At 35.9% G+C, this 21,403-nt stretch overlaps 5 protein-coding genes across 7 annotated transcripts; 2 read left to right on the forward strand and 3 right to left on the reverse strand.

The window, feature by feature from the left end:
* Nucleotides 1-2,157: 2,157 nt before the first annotated feature.
* Nucleotides 2,158-16,649, forward strand: Ip6k (Inositol hexakisphosphate kinase). 2 transcript variants are annotated; one of them, XM_068288477.1, is made up of 7 exons: nt 2,158-2,449; nt 8,030-8,853; nt 10,785-10,911; nt 13,395-13,536; nt 13,833-13,909; nt 13,973-14,354; nt 14,420-16,649. In XM_068288477.1, the coding sequence occupies exons 2-7, from the start codon at nt 8,155-8,157 to the stop codon at nt 15,939-15,941; spliced, it is 2,949 nt and encodes a 982-aa protein (XP_068144578.1). In that variant the 5' UTR covers nt 2,158-2,449; nt 8,030-8,154; the 3' UTR covers nt 15,942-16,649. The 2 variants fall into 2 exon arrangements, with proteins under 2 accessions (XP_068144578.1, XP_068144579.1); XM_068288478.1 differs by lacking the exons at nt 2,158-2,449; nt 8,030-8,853; nt 10,785-10,911 and adding an exon at nt 11,470-12,671.
* On the reverse strand, nt 8,814-10,035 carry LOC137575787 (protein Aster-B). The gene has a single exon (XM_068288479.1). The coding sequence runs from the start codon at nt 9,919-9,921 to the stop codon at nt 8,962-8,964; it is 960 nt and encodes a 319-aa protein (XP_068144580.1). The 5' UTR covers nt 9,922-10,035; the 3' UTR covers nt 8,814-8,961.
* A 364-nt stretch (nt 16,650-17,013) lies between the features above and the next one.
* ND-B12 (NADH dehydrogenase [ubiquinone] 1 beta subcomplex subunit 3) lies at nt 17,014-17,726 on the forward strand. 2 transcript variants are annotated; one of them, XM_068288978.1, is made up of 3 exons: nt 17,014-17,062; nt 17,281-17,415; nt 17,487-17,726. In XM_068288978.1, the coding sequence occupies exons 2-3, from the start codon at nt 17,288-17,290 to the stop codon at nt 17,686-17,688; spliced, it is 330 nt and encodes a 109-aa protein (XP_068145079.1). In that variant the 5' UTR covers nt 17,014-17,062; nt 17,281-17,287; the 3' UTR covers nt 17,689-17,726. The 2 variants fall into 2 exon arrangements, with proteins under 2 accessions (XP_068145079.1, XP_068145080.1); XM_068288979.1 differs by lacking the exon at nt 17,014-17,062 and adding an exon at nt 17,109-17,132.
* Nucleotides 17,714-19,127, reverse strand: Rae1 (ribonucleic acid export 1). Its single transcript, XM_068288977.1, has 2 exons — nt 18,492-19,127; nt 17,714-18,431 (listed from the first exon to the last, which is right to left on the reverse strand). The coding sequence occupies exons 1-2, from the start codon at nt 18,903-18,905 to the stop codon at nt 17,799-17,801; spliced, it is 1,047 nt and encodes a 348-aa protein (XP_068145078.1). The 5' UTR covers nt 18,906-19,127; the 3' UTR covers nt 17,714-17,798.
* Nucleotides 19,128-20,014: 887 nt separating this feature from the next.
* pirk (poor Imd response upon knock-in) lies at nt 20,015-21,151 on the reverse strand. The gene has a single exon (XM_068289186.1). The coding sequence runs from the start codon at nt 20,913-20,915 to the stop codon at nt 20,319-20,321; it is 597 nt and encodes a 198-aa protein (XP_068145287.1). The 5' UTR covers nt 20,916-21,151; the 3' UTR covers nt 20,015-20,318.
* Nucleotides 21,152-21,403: the final 252 nt, after the last annotated feature.

A 21,403-nucleotide genomic window follows, 5' to 3' on the forward strand; every position in this document is an offset into this window, starting at 1 on the left:
ATCAAGCTATCTGATGATATGGGCAATGTGGCATAATGGAAATATTTAGCGATAAGATGTGAACGATAGCCAGACCTTTGGGTTTGTTAACAAAATTGGCAATTTTTCCCTACCCTATCTCTCTCTCTCTCTCTCTGGACTGCATGTCAGGTAATTTAATTAGGGGCTCTCCTCTCCGGGTTCCCTACTCATAATGCGGAAACCGGCCATGTACAATGTACATAGGCAGATAGCTAGGTGGTGGGTGGTTAGGTGGTAGGTGATATTGGCCAATGTTGGCTTCCGTCAACAAATATTTGTTTTGGCATTTTGTTTTTCGCTGGTCAAACAAATTGCAGATTGGAGAGGAAAAAACAATTTGCCATAGATATTACAACAAAAACAAAAAGCCTAAAAAGGGGAAATTGCATTTGTTTCTTGGAATAAATTATTAAGCATTCAGAATTCCATTCAATATTTGTATAATCAAGTGGTGTGGGGCGTAAATGTATATGTAAGGTAGGCACTTGATAATATAAAGAGTTGTAAAGATCACATGATTAAATATAAATGATTAGATTTGGCTGATTTAAGAATAATTCTCAAGTGGTCTTTAGTATTGAATACCAGATAAGAGCTCAAATACCATCAAACAATACGATCATCTTTCAGAAATAGTCCCATATATTTGGATTACATTCAAATTGAAGTCTTTATGAGTGTTTAATCTGTGCCAAGTTTTGATATTATTAATTATTTTATAGTTTTTATTTAGACTTTGAGTATTTTACTGGCACAACTTCATTTACAACAGAACTCTTCAATAATTACTATCATTATCTGCTCAGAACACATCTTATCTACAATTTCCGATCATAATAGATTCTATTAACTGTTTGTATAAACATCTTTACTATTACAATATATAAATTAAAAACTGATTAAAAGTCTTAAGAAAATGGAATTAATGTAACTAAAACTTACTTAGTTCATATGATTCTTTAAAGGTTCAAATTCCAGTGTATTAAGATCAACACTTAAGATTTTGGTACTCTTTAAAAAGCTCTTCAGATATTGGTTTTTGATAATGAATTTCTATATTTCAATAGTCTCATAGAATGGACACTTAAGGAATGAATTTTTGTGGATTTGATAGAAGTCACGTCTGAATAAAACTATTTCATTTAGTAGGATAAACAAAGATAAAAATACTTTAGTGTAATTAGGTTAAATTAGAATAAAGTCTCAAAGCATTTTTCGGCATACTCTGCCAAATTCCATGTATAAATTTGGCCAAAAGCGGAATTTCGAGTTGCCGCGTGACACCTAAGGGACCTCAACCATTATTATCTTTACCACTCTTTACAGAGCTTAGGCATAACACACACTCTTTTTGTGTTCCATCAAATCCATCTTTATCAAATTCATATTTATCTTTGGCGCGTGTCTCGGGTTAATTTATCAGAAAATTTCCCAAAGGGGGAGGAGTGGGCGAATGGCAAATTGATTGCAAATCTAGTTTAGCCTGGTTCAAGTGACACACAAAAATAAAAACTCAAGGGGTTGGGCCATTTAAGTAAGAGTCCTGGCGCTTTTTCTACATAAACTCTCGCAAATTTTCCATTCAGGAACTAAAATTTTTTTGTCTTGAGCTATAGACAGAGATGGCTTAAGGTATAAAAATATATACATATGTATTTTTTATATATGTATGTAGCTTCTGGGCAAAATATCATATACCCTCTTTGTAACAGGAAAAATGACGGCAGCTGCGCAGTCAGAGCACTGTGGGATGTAAAGCAGGTTTTAATTAAATATTTAAACTTTATATAAAAATAGGATAATAATAGATATTTATAAGGTTTTATAAAACGAAATTGTTAATAATTAAGGCTTTTATTCGAGCTACAAAATGTGGCGATTTATCATTGTATTTTATCACTTAGTTATCATTAGATTCTTAGAGACAGACACAATAATGTTATGTCTCGAATTTTATCAAATATAAAAAATTATTTTTGTAATTCCTATAGCAATCTGTCGTGCTGTCGTGACATATGCACGGTTCTTTCCCACTGTACGACGGCGAGCCCAACAAATGTAGGCATAAAATAGCGGGAAACATGCTCAAATAGAGGTTCAATAATGGGAAATGAAGAAATCTTGTCGCTGTTTTTTTTTCAAACTTCGCTTCGAACGGACGTGCTCAGCGGACAACGCTCGTGTGTGTGTGATAAAGTGCAAAATAAGCAAAAAGGAAAAAGAAAAGAAAAAAAAAACGCGCGTGTAAGAAAAGCAAAAAAATTCAATTTTAATTGAGAAGTTTTATTTGTGTGTGTGTGGATATCGTGTAGATCTCTGTGTATAGTGTGTGCGTGTGTGTGACATACGTGTATGGAAAATGCCAAATTGAATGAAAACTAATTGGAAATTCATAAAAGAATATCACAAAGTTGATCTTTAGCAAAAGGTAAAAAGCCAAAAGAAGTTTAATTGTTTTTGTAATTTTTGGTGTGGTTTTTTTGTTGGATTTTTTTTTCTTCTCCGTTTCTGTGTATGTGTACTGTAAAAATAGCCAAAGAGCGAGAGAGAGAAAGAGAGAGGGATAGCGCGAGTGAGTTTTACCCACTTCGGGGTAGCTAGAGATGACAACGTGATTTCATCAACTGCGTAACGAAATATATTGTTTTTTTTTTTTGGTTAAAATTTGATTTTCTGTATGGGAATTTCTATTGTTTGTGTTTGTACATTGTTGTTTTTCATTTGTGACGTCATGGCGAGAGATTCTCTCACCGCAATGACAACGTCATTGTTCAGTAATTTATTACATTCTTTCATTATCTTTCTTTTGTGTTAATCTGTTTCTTTATTTTTCTGTTGTGAATACGTTTTATCTACGTTTCTTTTATGTGGCTGTGCTTCTGTATGGCTGACTAAAGTATAGTGTCTCTGTGTGAGTGTGTGGGTGAGATACAGCTGCTTTTTGTTTTGGTACCTGAAATCCATAATCAACCTGATCAAAAAAACATTCATATCTTCAAATTAAAAAAAACAGGTTTCTTTTTGTAGCAAAAAAATTCCCCTTTCAGAAAGTTTTTTGGCGAAAAGTTTTCCATTGTAATTTATTAAAGTATGACTAATTGCCATTACAAATGTTTAACAATATAACCATTAAAATAACTAGTTGAGTTTCCAAGTACTATAAATCACTCTATACTTAAGTTATTTTAACTTAAATCGGTTCAGATTAGCCCTCGACTAAGTGTTTACTTTGTTTATTTTTTATCGCTTTGACATTTTGCTTTCTTTTTTACTCCCATTCGCTGAACTCGATTTGGTTGCCTCTTTTCGAAAAGGGCAACATCATTTCTGTTGGAATATATATACATAGATACTTTGTGCCTATATAGCTGGAGTCGATTTATAAGGGTCAATTGGGATCAGATTCGTTCTATATAATACATCTTTTGTTCTGATATTCTGAAATCATTTTTTTTAATATTGTTTTTTTGTATAGAGTTTTGAAACCTCAAACCTTACGTGAAATATAATATTTGTATTTGGTCGAGTATTGTAACGACTTTTTACAATAACAAATTAATCCTGTCCTACTAAGCATAAATCTTAAAAAAAGAATACATATATTAGAATCAGGATAATTTAAACTTTTTGTATATCCAATAGACAAAAGTGACTAATCTTTAAAGGGAAAGAATAAGAGAGACAGCCTGACATTTTAATATTATCTAAGAAAAGGTTTCGATAATAAAAACTGGTTTAACTGTGATTCACACTAGAGATATATGTATATACATACATACATATGTACATACATATATACATAAGTATGTACTTGAGATTGTTGTCAGACTTCGATTGTTGTAGTTCCCTATATTGCCTTGATGACGAGAATTTTTGTATTTCTTGGCAAAATGAATACTTCCTGTCATTATCGATATTTAATCTTATTTTAAAGGCATCATAACTAGTCCTTAGCTAATATATGTAGTAGCCCCTATAGTAAGATTTCCTTATACCCTCTAAAATTGTCAGTTAAATATTTTTTTTACAACTTTGCTTTTCAACCCACTGGGTGACAAGTCATATTCCCCTTTTTGACATCATATTTGCCTGGTATAATCAGGATGAGCAGAAGTAGATTCCTGAAGAATGTAAAGGTGGGAATCTGTCATTCTTTATCAATACGGATGATTACAGGAAGAAATTGATCCTTAAGAAAACATTTGCATTTCTAGTTTTCTCATTCATTCTTGTTTATTTCACATTTTTGGTTACGAAATCTAAACTTGTCTAGACTTTTGATCTCTATTTACCACTTTTAAGTGGATAATACTTGAGAGATAAGAATATGATTATGGCGTTGGATCATAGCTCAATGAGAAACTTCTTACAAACACTTTTGTTATGCTAAACAACGCCACAACTCAAAAAATTTCCCCATCGCATTTGTTTACATTTATTTTTTATTGTAATTTTTTCTTATAAACAATAATTTGTTGTTTTCTCTGTAGTTGTTGTTCGCCCCTCGTTTCATTGGTTTATTAAACTTTGGAGTAATTGTTTTTGTTGTTGCCAAGCGAATTGCAAAATTTTTTATTTCGTTATTTTGTTTTTTGTTTTTGCTTATCAGCTTTATGGTGACAGAGAAGGAAGAGGAGGGCAGAGTTCATTTTAAAATGTTTTGGAACTCAAGACTCGGAATGTGAATATATATATGTACATATTTACATTTATACATATTTATATATTTATATAGAGAAAGATATATATTCATCTCATTTATTGGGTCTGTGGAACGACGACGAGCCTCTTTTTTGTTCTTTCCTTATTCCTTTGCATATTTTTTTTTATTTAATGGGAGCACTTCCTCCTTCTGTTCCTCCTGCTCTTCCTCCTCATTGAAAATCCAGTCGTGTGCTCTACATTCAGTTTTCTACTTTTATTTATTTCTTTTTGTTGTTGTTTTCATTTGTTACTTACAAATTCAGTTCGCATGCCAAAGGAAAAAAAAAAACAAAAACAATTTGTTTATATTTCTTCTTTTCGATTTTTTTTGGTTTTGTTTTTATTTTTTTTGCCACTTTCGAGACTGAGTATCGTGGCTTTGGCTATTGATTTAGGCAAATATTTATTTAATAATTCACACATATTATCTAAATTTTGTATGTGGTGACCGAGATACATATTATATACTGTGATTCTACTTATATATACATATATGTATATGTATCTCTTTAGATGCCCTTAAGAAATTTATTGCGTATAAAAAAGTTATTAAATAGTTTAAATTAGTGGTTTTCTAAACTAAAGACTTATACACTTCAGCAAGAGAACACAAATTTCCCTTCAATAATTCCATATATACATACATATGTAGATAATGAAGTATGTATATCGATCAATCAATCTGATTTGGAATCAAAAATATCGCATTATTAAAGACCTCTATCATTGCGAAACAATGCTATCGATCAACTCCTATCGTTTACCTATATATATTCAATACAATATCTTCTGAATAAGTTTGTTCCGTTGATTTCCTGATTTACTATTTTAGTGATTAGAAGGATTTCCCTGACGTTTTCCTTGATTTCTAATTAGCAAGGGCAGAAAAATAATATTGGAAGGCTATAATACAATTTTAGATGAGGCAAACCTTCAGTAAGTCACAGCAATACATGAAAGGTTCCAACTAGAAGTTTATATATGTATGTATTTTGGATCTTTGTGTCAAACACATTTCATAAGCTCCTCGAATGCAAGTTTAATGGAGGTGTTAAAGTATAAAAGAGCATTTGAAAGTCGTTTAGTCTCATTAAAAGTTAAACTATCGTGTGAAGCGGTTGGCTATTGTTTGTATATACAGATACGTAAGAGAGTTTATAAGTATGTAAGGCATATCTATAAATATGTATATATTTATATAGGCGATTGTGTGGCTTTGTTGTCATTGCTCGACAGATATTCCAGTTGTGATTATTTTCTTGTTGTTGTTGTTATATACATATTTTACTGACCAGACGTTTGATATTTGCGCTTTGGTGTAGGCGAGAAGATCAGCTGTCAGCTGATTTCTGTGATTGGGCAATAATAATAATAATAATATTAATAGAGTCGTTACACTTTACAACAAAGTTAAACAATTAAGTGTCGACTCTTTCTCTTTCTCTCTCCTTGGGTAAACTGCAGCTGTTTTCACTAGAGTGACCCAGTTTCTCCTTCATTGTGTTGGGTGAGTTCTGCTAGTTCTGTTTGTGTTTGATAGAACCCGACCGCCTTCCTTCCTTCTCCTCCCTCACCACCCACAAGTTGCCAAACATTGAAAAAGTGTTTTGCATACAGATTATTCAAGTAAATTTTGCTCCACTTACAATTTTTCCATCGATCTCTCTGATAAGACTACCATATATTTTGCTGATTCATTTGTGTCTGCAGCGCAATTGACATGAATCAAAGTATATAGTATTTTTTTCTATTGCTCTATGCTCATCGTTCAACGTCTGATTTAATTAATGATTTGATTAGTTTATATATGTACTAAGCAAATACAAATACAAATGTTTCCGTATGACTTTGAGAAATTGTCAAAAAAAAGACTGCAATTATTTTTAATTTTGCTTCTATTTTTCTAGAGTGAATCACTCAAAATGTTGCCAACCAAATGTAAATCCCAGAACACACACGTTCTCCATAATTACTTAAAGTTATCTAAGTTAGATTAGCGAAATAAACTAAAGTGCGACTGCAATTGTGAAATTACTTACTAAGAATCAACCAGACCATCTGCGTCTGTTTGCGGTGTATTGTGTATTGTTTTTTAAGTGAATTTAACAAAACAGAAGGTGATAAAAGTGGGCGGCAATTAGCATTCAATTCAATAGAAAATGAGCTTCCTCCAGGTGCTCGCTTCTACCCTTTCCATTTTGTACTATTTGTTAAATCATTTACACGTGTCGTACGCTTGGCTAAATCCCCTCAAAAAGTAATTAACAACACGCTTCATTAGAGATGGTTATATATTGAGCTTGAAATGGGATCAATTTACTAAATGCGAACAAACTTCTCTTCAGAATAATATTCATTGGGAAAGAATGGGATAGACATAGGAGAAAAGAGAAGCCAATGAACTAAACCATTGTCTATATATCCCAGAGGGTTAATGATCTTTGATCGTCCGTCTGTTGGGTATTCAGTGTTTATCTTTACTTGGACTTGTTGTTGTGTGTATTAAGAGAATACAAAAAAAAAAAAAAAAAAAAAACAAAAGCTGATCTATTAATGGCGGTCTTTAGGCATTTGCGTGTTTTGTAAAAATAAACCCTCTCTCTCTTCTTTTCGCTCTGATGTGACGAGAAAGATCACTTACCTTGCAAAGGGATTGCATTTGTTTAACTAAATGAATGAAAATTATATTTAAATATTTCAATACATTTACAATTGATCAGCTTGAAAAATGAAGCGTCTCATTGTAAGGACATCGACTTGGCTATACTCTACACGATAACTTCTTATTTCCATAATTTAATAGTTGTTAGAATAAAGATAGTAATATTGAAAATTGTTAGCCTTGGAGGAGCTTTCGAGAAACTTATTTTTAGAACATTTAAAAATTGATCGTAGTCGTTTTGATCTAAAATAAGAAGAAGCACATAGAATTATCAAAAGTTATGCCATTTGTTTAGGCTACTATTTGAATGACTCTTCTAATGGTTACTTCTCTTTACATATAGTGAAAACCCCTTATTGCATTCTCGTAATTGATATTCAATTGAGTATAACCGGAACTGCAAATTTATATTTTCATTTGACTGTTATTGTTTTGTTAATGATAACAGTTAAAGGGGGAAATGACAATGAACTTAGTCTCTCTCTCTCTCTCTAATGTTGTTTCCATGTAATGCAAAAACCAGTTTCGCTTCATCAAAAGCTATCATTAAAACTGGCGAGGGGATTTACCCTTATTTAGTTATTCTAACTATCCCAATTTGCTTAAAATGACTAATTGATATATTGTATTATCTATTTACAGATACAACAACAACGGCAATAAGGAGAACGCATCCTTAGAGGAGAAAGGAGGAATTTTTCCTGCACAAAAGTGACTTTTCTTAAATTAAATTACCAAATTTGTTAAACTGTTTCGTGTGGCAGGGAATGGTATATTTCTTGGGGGATTGGGGCATGGGAGATTCTGACTTGTCGTCATATCAGCAACATGTTCCAAATATACAACATCAACAACAACAACAACAACGCATCCATGGACGTGAATTACTCCAACAGCAGCAGCAGCAGCAGCACCAACAACAACAACAACAGCAGCAGCAGCAGCAGCAACAACAACAACAACAACATCAACTTGTTGCCCAAATCTCAACTAGCCTAAGCCAATTGCAATCCCAATTGCAATTTGCCAGCGGCTCAAGTTTTCTACAAACATCAGCCACATCCTCGTCGGCAGCAGCAGCAACAACAGCAACTACACCGCAACAACATGTTGCTGTCGTTGGTCCAAGAGCAACTAGCAGCAGCAGTTTGGTAACCGCCAATCTTCAGCAGCTATCAGTGAGCTCCAATTCAAGCTGCAACTCAAGCTCCAGCTCTAGCTCCGGCTCCAGCATCAACAACAATAGCAGCAGCACTTGCAATAACACACCAACTCGTGCTGCTCAGCATCTAACATCAACGGCGGTTGCTGCGGTTAAACCAACAACATCTCAACCACCATCTTGGCTAAGACAATGCTCGGAAACGGCACAAAGCTCCCAGACTTCTTCGAAGAGTGGCCAACTTGGCAAGGATCTTTTGGATAATGTGGAGGATGAGGTGGCTGTACACCCGCTATCCAATCAGGTTTGTTTTATTAGACAATATTTAAATTTTTTTAAATTGACAATCGGTTTAAGAATGGAGGACTACATTTATTTGAATTGGAAGTGGGAATTGGATTAAAATCGTGACTCATGACTTTGAAGATTTGTTAAATGCTTCATGTAATTCCTTTTGCATGGACTGAAAGAACTCCTCGAGTCCGGCATAAGTATTCCTTTCGATGAATGTCTTAATCACAGCCCACACTGACTTGATGAACTTCACCTGGGCAAAGATCACAACATCAGTATTATTATCCACAGCACACTTCAAGCAGAAATGCATTTCGACATTAAAGGCATCTGCATAGGGTATGCCCGCATTTATAGAATTCACATCGATTGAATACAATTGACCTGGTTCACTGCATTTGCGTATTGTCTGGTACTCCGTGACATTGGAGGTCTTTGGACCGACATTACCCTGCAGGGCCACAGTGACCTTAACAGTGCGTTCACGATCACCGTTCGGGACGGTTATCCATTCGCTCATATTGAGATCTTTGGACTGGCGTTTCTCGTGAAAGCTTCTGAGGAACGTTGACGAGTTGGAGAAGAGCATATTGAAGAGTATATCAATGGGTAGATTGAATTTCTCTCGTAGAATAACGCGTCCTTCGTGGGTCGCATCGCATGCCATTAAACAACCTTCTGCTCCATAGCTAATATGGTCAACAAATGGAATATTTTTAAAGGACACCGCCGAAGATGCTGCTTCCTGGATGTGACTACTCTGACTCTCAGCACTCGATACAATCAGACTTTGACTTTGGCTAATGACACGCGAGTTAACACGCGAGTTGACACGTGAATTCCTGCTAGAACTAGTCGAATAAGTTTGCCTTTTATTGACTACGGTTTTTTTGCGATGTTTCCCTGAAGCATGTTTGCTTTTACGTGGTGTCGCCGCCCCGGACGAACTTCCAGTAGCACTCGATACGGAACTCCCGTGATGCACCACGGAGTATCTAGTTGCACCTGCGGTTGACCCTGTGGATGTTGTTGTCCTCTGTTTCCCAATACCTCGTTTCCAGCGCTTCCAGTTTTTCATGGCACACAAAATATGACAGTAACTTGTTGGTGTTTTCAATTATTCGAGAATCCCAGCCATTGCCCAAAGTATCAAGAAACAAACGACAAGTAAATTCCACAAACCGATTGTCAATTATCAATAAACATATCAACAAACAAAAGGAAAGCAAAAAACAAAAAGTTTTTAAATAACTCAACACCTACTATTTAAAATTGAGGACACACTTCAAAGAGTTCCAAAATAAGTATTCCGTTTATAAATATGACTCACCAGAGAGAGAGATGGAGAGAGTGTTCACTCAATATAGTATAGAGTTATCTCTACCCATAAGCCCAGAGAAGCGATCGGTCAATAGCAACTTTTTAACTTTGATAAATTATAAACTATAGACATATGAGTTTCGCAACCTTTTTTTTTGCAGACATTCTTATCAATCAATTGAATGTTCACACCATATATCAAGAGCACGATAAAGTTATTAACTGATATTTCACTTATAATTTCAAAGCACTTTCGCTGGACTTAAAACGTAAATAGCCCCTAAATGTTTTTTGATGCCGTCAAATGACGTAGGCCAACCTGAATGATAAGATATAGATATCTGTATTATACAAATGTATAGAAGGTGAGGGTTATGGCCACGCGACATAAACTTTATTATTCGAATTCAATGACATTAAGTGGATTAAATTTCAAGCACACAGAACTACAAGAACGAAAAGTGCCTTTGAATAATCATAGCTAATCCTTCAGAGGATAATCGTTAGATTAATAAGCATGAATCGAAAAATTAACAATAACTTGAGATAATAGAGAAAGAAAGTACATATCTTAATTTTTGTCACCCAATATTAATTGCCTTTTCTATCGCCGATTTCCAGGTTGGAGGACACACTCGCCTTTTGCTGCTCAATCAGTCGACGGTGATCAAGCCTCTGAATTTGCGTGAATTGGACTTTTATCAGAACATTCCGCAGGACATACTGAAGTTTGTGCCCAAATACAAAGGTAAGATACCGACTGTTTTCTAAGAAAACGCATTTCAAAAAATAAAACACGAAAACGAATTTAAAAACCGAACCATTTTATCGATTCTATCGAAGCGCTTCATTTGATCTTTCGTTTCATACAATCGAATCAACAAGAACTAAAAAAAATTAAATAAATATATAATATGCTTAGCATTGTGTCCATTTGTCTTGAGTTTAAAAAAAACATTAAAAAACCTATTTATTTTGTACTAACTCGCAAAAAAAAAAAAAAAAATAAGATGAAAAATTATGCGCTCCTCTTGTATCGTCCTTAGCCAAAAACAAAAACCACAACAAAAAAAGCTAAAACCAAAAATCATTTTTTTATTTTTAGACTATATACATCTAATTTTTCTACCATAAATTTTATATATGTGTTATATATAGTTTTTAAGTGCTTTGAAAATGATCAAATAAAAAAAAAAAAAAAAAGAACAAAAAAAAAAATAATAAGAAAAAAAAAACAAAATTTTACAAAAAAAAAAAAAACCAAAAAGACTGAACTGAAACTTAATATATAGCTATAGCTATAGCTTTAACAGATTTGTAATAAAAAAAAAAAACAAAAACACGAACTTTTTGACTAACCAAAAATATCAGAAATATAATAAAAAAAGTAAAACAAAATCATGTTATAGCTGCCGACGTTACAATATCTATCTCTCTCTCTATATATTACTGACTCCTCCTCGAAAGGGGGAGTATACATATATACCTTTTCGATATCGAAATCATCATTTTTTTGTAGTTTAGTAACGAAAAAACATTAAAACTAAGCCGACCGCAATGGGTAAGTCGCACATGAAACTAAAAATTAAAAAAAAAAATCAGAAAAAAATTTGAAAAACATTAAAATCATTTTTTTAGCCAGTTGCAATAAATATATCAAACAAAAAAAAATTTTTAACGAATTGTACAATTTTAAAAAAGTAAAAAAAAAAAAATATTTAAAAAATGCAACAAAATTTTACAATTCTAATTACTTTGATATATCTACCACAAAAAAATAGTTAATGGGGGCACGCCTTCGATATGGTCATACTAAGCAATGATTTATATATAGTTTTGTCTATATCTGGAGGCGTGTCACTCTTTTTGTCCACTACATATGCGCTCTATGTTCGTATTATCCAAAGGTTCGACTGACAGACCCGCTTGCGATCTGCCCGCCCGCTGAACCCCCAAAAACCGAACACAAATCGTAACGAAAAAATCCCCGCCGGAGTGTTGTGTTGTAACCCAAATTCCGTACAAAAAACCAAGACCAAAGAAAAAAGCGTAAAATATCAGTTACTATACTATACTATAAACCACATTTATCTCTCTATATAAGTCGAGTTTTTTTTTTTTATTTTCTCTCTATCTCTATACCTAATATGTATATATTATATACACAAATATTTGTTCAGAAATCGGTGCTCTCGGTTATTGTTGTTGTGTCGTCGTCATCGTCATCGCCAAAAAGTCGATATGAAAACGATTTCTATGCACACACACAAACACACACACAAAAAAGAAAGAAACATCGATCGATCAATCTATCGATCCATCAGATCGATAATCACTCTGCACTGAAACCGAACTACTCTGATCGGGATCTCTCTGCTCTCTCTGGCTCTGCTCTGCTCTGTCTGTCTACCTTAATTATTGCGAGACTCTCACAGTACGAGAAAGCCCGTTTAGAAATGCATTAACCGAAACTGAAACCGAAACCAAAGACCGAAATGGCCGACAAGGGTTTGTATGAATAAATCGCCTTAAATACTACTACTAAACATATACATATATATATATTTATCTAATATATATTACAAAATTTGTTACACAATTAAGTTATTTCGGTTTTTATTAAGTGAGTTTTAAGATTTAGGGCCCCAATTCACTTGATGATGGATCGTTTTTTCTACATTTGCACACAACAAAAAAAAAAAAAATATATATATATAAAACTAGATTTATTTTTATTTTTGTTACTTAAGTCTGTAATTGCACAAATCTTGCATACATAGATCAGATCTAGAGTTTTTTTTTATAAATTTAATTAATTAACAAGCATTTGTTTTCCGTCTGATTCATCTAATCATTGCCAAAATTGTGTTTGGGCATACTAATCGAACTCAATTAATCTTTATATCGAATCGAGATCAATTGAGAGGATCTTTGTCCTTAACCAAGTCATCACATTTCGAGTAATCCTTTGTCTGCTTTTGTGTCATCTCTCTTTCTCTAATTATATCTGCATATATGTATGTACATTTATTCCCGTAAGTCAGTCGTAATAGTCTCGTTCATATTTCTCTAAATCATATTAATTGACTAACCCGAAGAAGAAAAAAAGAAATGAACCTAACCTCAATTTTACATGATATTTTTGACATCAAGTCTTGATGCATTAAGGTAGATTAACCATCCAATCAATATCCACTAATCTTGAATACGGGTTTCACATTATATTTTCAGGCGTTATGCAAGCAACCAGCATGGGTGGAGCCAAATTAGAGAAGCGCTATTCACCCAATTTCCGTGAGGAGGCGGCGCCGGCTCCATCGGTTTCCGGCCGTAAGATGAGTGCCTCCAAGCGTAAACGTGACGATGTACTAAGGTAGGTGAAACTTGAAATTGAAATCTAGTTCGAAATTCTGTTTATCTAAGTTGTGGTCCGGATAATCTGTGACCCATCAAAAAAAAAAAAATATATATATATAGTTATATATATAAAGTGGAATTCCTATTATTCAAAGTGATCAGACAAACTTTTTTCAAAGATCACTTTACGATGACATTTAAAAATACTGATACCTAAAATAAAAACTGGTTAATCAGATGTCCCTATACTTGGTATCCGTAATATACATTTTTTGGCAGTATAACTGATTTCATTATTTTTAACAATTGCAGAATGAAGGTGCACAAAAATGGCCAAGCAGCCGATGTTATTAAAAGTATTTCTCAACTTGATAACTCCAATAAACAATGTAAGTGACTCTTTGTATGATATCCAACTGAATGGTATAACTGATTATATGAATCCTTTGCAGATTTCCTTATGCTCGAGAACATTACGTCGCAGTTCCGTAATCCGTGTATCCTCGATCTAAAGATGGGCACTCGCCAGCATGGCGACGATGCTTCGGCCGAGAAGCGTTCCAAACAGATGGCCAAGTGTGCGGCCAGCACATCAGGATCTCTGGGTGTGCGCCTCTGTGGCATGCAGACCTATCAGGCCGATCTAGAGCAATATGCAAAGCGTGACAAGTACTGGGGCAGGGAACTGAACGAGGGAGGTTTTAAGCAGGCTCTCCATGATTTCTTTTACAATGGTTTTCGCTTGAGAATTCGAGTGATACGTAAGATTCTACAGCGTTTGCTTCAGCTGAGAAGAGTTATTGAGAAGCAATCCAGCTATAGATTCTATTCCTGGTAAGTAGGATGCGCTTTTACTCGATTCATTGCACATTGTCTCAAATCGTTTTTCTTCTTTGTAGCTCTCTGTTGATTGTCTATGAGGGTTTCGAGGAGAATCCCATGGCTCACCCACCGGCTATGGATTCGGATGACTGGCTGGAGGCACCGAAATCGGCAGCCAGCTTGGCTACAGGCTCTGCCTTTGATTATCATCCCGATAATAGCATAGATGAGGATGATATTGAGGACGAGGATGAGGCGGGCCATGAGGCAGGCGATGAATTGGAGCCGCATGATACCGATGATGATTTGCATTTGGTGGCTGCCGACAGTGGCAATGCATCGGCCACTAATAGCAGCACTGGTGGAGATGCCTGCAATTATGATGCGGATGCGTCCAACGATTCCAATTCGCGTCTAAATTTGGCCACTCGTCGCCATCTGCATAAGCGAGGCTTTGCTGAGGCCGCTGCTCGTGGGGTTAAGCAAAGCTCCACAACCACCGACGAAGAGGAGGAGGAAGAAGAAGAAAACCAACAGCATGGACATTCGTCGCATCCTGTTGCTATGCCACCGCCACGTACTTGTGGCGTAATGGCTGCCGCCACCAAATCTTCGCCAAGGTCTGCTGCTGCTCAGCAGGGCAAGGGCCAGAGCCAGGCCAATAGCCAACAGAGCACACCTGCATTCATTCCAATTTCCGAAGAGACAGTATTCCTGGATCCAGAGCCAGCACTACCCAGCGTAACGACCTCATCGCCACATTCCGGTGACTCGTGGATGAACTATAGCAGCAATAGTAGCGATGACTTCTCCGGCTTGTCGGAGCAAATTAAAGCTGTTGCCAGTGGCCGCCAGACATGCAACAATAGCTCCGATGATGCCAGCTCTGACTATGAGGGCAGCATTATGGGACCCACTGAGGCCATGTTCAAGCGCTATAAGTCCCAGCAATCGTTTGATGCATCCAACAATGGAGTCGATCTGCAGCCTGCCAACACCAGCACCAGTGTCAAATCTCTGGTATCACCCGCCTCTTCAAGCGCCTCATCCATTAAATCGGTGAAAGGAGCAGCCAAGCGTTTACGTTGCAAGGACGACGACGAACACTATGCGGCCAAGGATGGCGACTGCGAATCGCGTGAGGCCAAAAAATCCACCATCAATTCAACGCCAGTGTCGGCAGTCTCCTCACCCTCGAAGGCCTCCACCTCCTCCACAACTGGTGGAGGAACCGGATCCAGCGGCGGAGTGCAAAAAACCTATGAGAATCTAACTAATTCTCTATTAGCTGGCATGCTCCTTGACTCTTTAGAGGGCGATAATAATAATAGTAGTGGCGTCACAGCGTCACGAAATGCTGCTCTGCAAGCTGGTTCCAAATCTTTGGACATGTCGGCACCACCCACTGATGATTCGCGGTGCTTTGTGGATGTACGGCTTATTGATTTTGCCCATACTGCTTTTGTTCCACGAAATGGCAGCATGCTACCAACTCCCAGCGGTGCCCCAGTGCATCATGGACCCGATGGCGGATTCATTACTGGTCTGGACAGTCTCAACCGATTACTCAACGAAATTCTAGCCGAGGAGAGACTCTAAATGCAATAGCACGAACACTGCAGAACGGCCGGGGAATCGTTAGATGGCTGGTATGGGATAAAATGGGGACGGGATGATAAGTTTAAAGTACAATTTGATTTCAAAATACCTAAATTGTTGTTGCAACATATTTTAAAACAAAACAAAAAAAAAAAAATAATCTATAGAAATTCGAAATGTGATTGAACAAAACAACAAAAAAAAAGAAAAGAAAAAAAAAAACAGCAAAAAAATATATATTTAAAGAAAACCCTTTTAAAACCAACCAGGAAAAGAAATTTACGAAAAATTCCCCTGATTTTTAGAAGCATTTGCTAAAAAAAAAAAAAAAAAAAACAAAAAAGAATGAAAAATCTTCAAGAAAAAAAGTGAAAAATTGTATTTGAAAAAGTTGCTTCCATGGTAAAAAACAAATGTAGTTAAAAAAAGTTATTGTTCATGCTTTTTTCTGCATTTTTGAAAATCAGAAACTTTAGCCTACAAATGTTTTGATTTAATTCTTCTTGAATATAATGTCTAATATATATGTATATATATATTGGATGGACGTTTTTATACCTAGATCTTACAATTTACAATGCAAAATGACAAGAAACTAAACAACAAATGTGTAAGGAACAGTATTTTGTTATAATCTACATATATATATACTATATGCTTTAAAACCCGTTTCCTTTTCCTAATTGTAGTGACCAGATTAAAAGGAAAACCAGAAAGAAAAAACACAAGAAAACTTAAAAAAAAAAAAACATAAAAAAGAAAACATTAAAAAACAAACACTTTATAATTTAAGAGAAATGCTATTAATATATAAATCCTACAAAATATTACTATTACTTATTATACAATTAGTAAATTACAAGAAAATGCAAAAAAAAAAAAACGAAATAAAAAACAAGAATTTATGTATATTTTCATTTAAGCACGTTTAAACAATTACAAAATGTTCGAAAATTAATAAAAAATATTTCAAGAAATAAACATTTTTGAGTTTTCCGTTATTTTTTTTGCTAACGTAAATCGATAACGATAACAGCTACGATTGCTATCGAATTTAACATAGTTTAGTTGCTCTGGTCACATCATTTGTATTTGTAGGCTGTGGTCACACTGAGCTCGAAGTAAGTTTATTATTTTTATTGGAATTTAGTTAATTTTGCAATTTATGTCCAAGTTATACACTGAGTTAAGGTATTAAAGGGCAAAACATATACAAGTTGTACATAAGTGATTGACAGCTTTTTTCGGTGCTAAACATAGAGGATAACATTAAACATAAACAACCTTATGTAACCTTGCTGACCAAGTAAAATTTATAAAATATTTGTAATATTTTCAGTTGAAGAATGGGCGGACATCACGGAGAACCCTACAAGGTGCCACATCCTTCCATCTACAAGGTGGAAAATGTACCACAACTGCTTGAAGTTAAAGAAGCTTTGGGTCGTCAGGGCCTGAAGGATCCCTGGCTGAGGTAAGTATAAAGATTTACGAGATCTCATTATGGGACATATTTAAATTGATACGGATTTTCAATTTCAATAGAAACGAGGCCTGGCGCTATGAGCCCAAGGCTTTTGGCACTCATGCTTCCCGCCTGAACACTATGCTTTTCCGCGGCTTGGGCGTGGGATTCTGTGCTTTCCTTGTTACCATTGGTGTGGAATATGCCCTGGGTATCGGCAAGGGCCAAGGTGGTCACGGGCATGGCGAACATGGTCACGACGATGACAAGAAGCATCATTAGTTGAAATGTTTAATAAATACAAAAATTTAACTCTGTAATTCACTTTAATCGCAGTTCATGCTCATACTAAGGGTTAGATTAGAACTATCCATAGGTGTTATGGTTGGAAATCAGTTAATTCGCGCCTTCAGTTCCTCAAAGCAGGAGCGAAGGAAGATCTGTGGTTTCTTTGCCGGATTGAAATACTCATGTCCTTTGGACCAGTCATAGCCAACGGCATAGGCGAATATCTGTCCATTGGCATTAAAAGCGCATTTCGTAATTGCTTGATCCATAGCCTCGCTGGACTTCAGTTTGGTGCGGGCATCTTTGTCCCAAAAACTAAATGTGCCATCAGAGCCAACTGTCACCAGAGTTCCATGGATTGGATGGAAGGCTATATCATTGACAGCATAAATATCCTGATAGCCCGATGATCCAGCCGATCGATGGCACTTGAAAGTGAAATTATCCTTGGGATTCACTGGGCTAACATACTGTATAGCCACGCGACCTTCAATGCTGCCCAGGGCATAGCCAGTGGGCTCTTTTTTCTTGTCTTTGAAAATTGATATGGTGCGATGTTGATATTTCAGCGGGCTCTCCTGCCGCTTATATTCTGTGGGACTGTTCTGCAATGAGTAAATTATTAGGCCACGACCCGCCGTGCCCACCACAGCCATGGGATAGTCTACATCGGCGCAGTAGCAGCGTTCGGGCAGATTAATGGCCATCATGGGATTGGGTGAACGTGTATCCCAAAACTAGAAACGTGGAAAGTGAAAATTAAAGAATGCTATGTTAGGGCACCTTCTTCTACTTGCCTTTAGTGTCTTATCCCATGATCCGGTCATCAGACACGTATAATTCGGACCTTTAACCATATGGCATGTCTTTACTGGGCCATCGTGAGCCGCAACTTGCATCACCTGGTCGGATGCCAAATCCCAAAGTTTCACTTGTTTGTCGCAGCTGGCCACAAAGACTTTGCTGCCATCATCGCTCCAGCTAACATCTAACACTGGGCCACCCATTGTTTTCATAGACTTTGGCACTGTAGTTCCATTTTGTTCTACCTCCCAGCAGCGCACGCTGTTGTCCCAGCTGCCGGCAATGAGAAAATTCTTCTGCATTTGCATTGTGCTTGGACTGAACTCCAAGGCGGACACCGAATCGTCCGGCGGCGAGGCCACCTCGAAGTCATTCATCCGATTTGTGGATTGTGGGGCTCCAAACATGATATGGTAATAGAAAACTTCACAATTGCCGCTTAAAAATTATTTGTTGCTGTCGCGGTTATTGTTGTTGTTTGTCTGGACAGTGTTGACAAATACCAGCACGGTCTAGAAAAATATATATATATATATCGGAAATAATCGATTACAAGACGAAGAGCGTTACAATTCAAACCAGTTCGTTTGAAAACTGTACAAATAGTTTACTTTGAATTTCGATTAGTATAGAAAACTACAATACATTTCTGCCTAATTTTTTGACATTTAACGAAAATGTTCACTTTAAGTTGAAAAAACATCCGAATACTTTTATTTTTTTTGGCAAGCAATGCTCAAATTAAGGCAACTTTTTATAAAATTCATAAATGAGCTTAGATTATTTTTCTTCCATATGGTTTCTTATTTTGTGTTTAGGATGCTACCATTGCTTATTTTTAGTACTTAGTGGCTCCTAATTGTGATTAAATCGCTACAAAAACATTGATTTTCCAAAATATTACGTAATTTTTAACCTTGAGCTCATTTCACTGTAATATCCACGTCTTTGACTTTCCAAAACATACGCCACAAACATAAATTACCAATCCAGATTACCCCAACCCGTATCACTTTCTTATCGCTTCCTCGTTTTCAGAACCGGAGAAACGTGAACCATACAAATTATCAATTGTTTAATTAAATTCAACTTAAAAACCCCCCAAAAAAATTGTAAATGCGGCACTCGAACAGGCTTTGCGTATTTTTGGTCATTTCCAAGGGCATCAGTTATTCAAAGTAAAAGCGAAATTTTGCCTTTATTTTTTTGTTGATAAAGTTTCATTGGCGGAGTACTTTTTCTGCGGTTGACATTCGTCATTGTAAAGTAGGTCAGGTCAAACTATACTGATGACTAACTGAGCCAAGGAAACCACCATAAATTAAATTCTAAGAAAAATAACTTCATTGTTACTAAGCCGACCGACTGTCTCTCAAGTGTTTAAAACAATAAGAAACAACACATTTTTGGGTTATTTACACAAGTTGGTATTGGGTAAATTACCAAATGAAAATGTGGAGTACTTTGGAGTAGGGGATTTTTCTTTCTGACACAATGAAGGAGAAGACAATAATGATTGTTTAGTGTAAATTGAATTTAATTTTCTGTTATTTTTCTACATATACATATATAAGCTTAGATCATTCATTCACGGAATGAACAATTTAATCATTTGTTCATGATATGATTGGTGTTTTTTTTTTTTCTGTTGTTTTGTTTTATAATAAATATAATGATTATGGGGCATTATAATACTATAGGTTAGGTCAGTCAGAATTTTGGTTTGACTTAGACTATATATCTGATTGTTAGAGGAACCCATCAGAGAAATTCATATCATCTTTGGTCCTAGACACTTTCCTTCCTTCGGTTTCCTTAGCTTAGATGCTAACATTAATGGCATTTTTGACTAAAATATTTCCATTGAGACCATTGATCACTAGATTATTATCAATTTCCACATTCACACTTGGTGACGAGGGGGGAGACTTTGATTTTGCCTTTGACCTTGGCTTGCCATTCTCTTTTCCTCCTTGAAGATCCAAAGTCTTGACCACTTTAAGTAATCCATTGCAGCCTATATAGTTCACAGTCTGCTGGACGGACTCTTTGCCCAGATAGATTCTACCATCGTTTCCTGTATACTTGATGGAGCCGTTGTTGTTTTCTATTTTCAGTTTTGTGCCATTGCCAATGATATCCAGATTGCCGGAATTCTCCACAATCCGAATGCGATTGCCATTGCCAATGATACGCAGATCTTTGGTATTATGTTCAATGCGATATTCCTTGCAATTGCCCACCAGATCCTTGCTTATATATGTGCTACCCGTTTGGGGTAACTTTTGTGTATTCCTTTTGCTTTTAATTGCCTTCGGTGAGTCCTTTTCCTGTTGCTGTTGTTTTTTGTGACATTTTGAACATTCCTCATCGGATGAGGCTGATGCTGCATCTGCTTCAATCACTCGTACGCCCATCTTCTATGTAAATCACCCGTAATGATTACTAATATTGTATATCCAAATATGTTGTTGCTAAACGCCGCCGCCGCCGCCGTCGTCTGTCAATAAATGATTGAGGAACACTTCCTCCGTTGGGGGAATAACCGGGTCTTTTTTTCTTTGCTTTGTGTTGTGCCGCGTCGCGTTCCGTTCGGCTCTGCTGTGACCGATCGTTTTGCTTGGTTTAATGCTTTTGAACGCTTTCATTCGGCTGCCCGTGGCTTTTATACTGCGCCGCAAGAAACTCTCTAGCAAAATCGGGGGCTTTTTCGCTTGCCTTATGCGGTAGTTGGCAGAGGCGTAATCTCTCGAAAAGCAAACAAAGGAGGGGAGACCTGAATCAATAAACATAACTCAAATGAACTGTATAAAGCCAACAATTAGTTATTATAGATTGTTAGGCAATCAAAGAAAAAGAAAAAACTTGTAATAAATTCAATTTAAAAATTAATTCTTTATCGACC

Source organism: Drosophila tropicalis, unplaced genomic scaffold, assembly GCF_018151085.1.
Source record: "Drosophila tropicalis isolate 14030-0801.00 unplaced genomic scaffold, ASM1815108v1 contig_593, whole genome shotgun sequence".
Lineage (NCBI taxonomy): Eukaryota > Metazoa > Arthropoda > Insecta > Diptera > Drosophilidae > Drosophila > Drosophila tropicalis.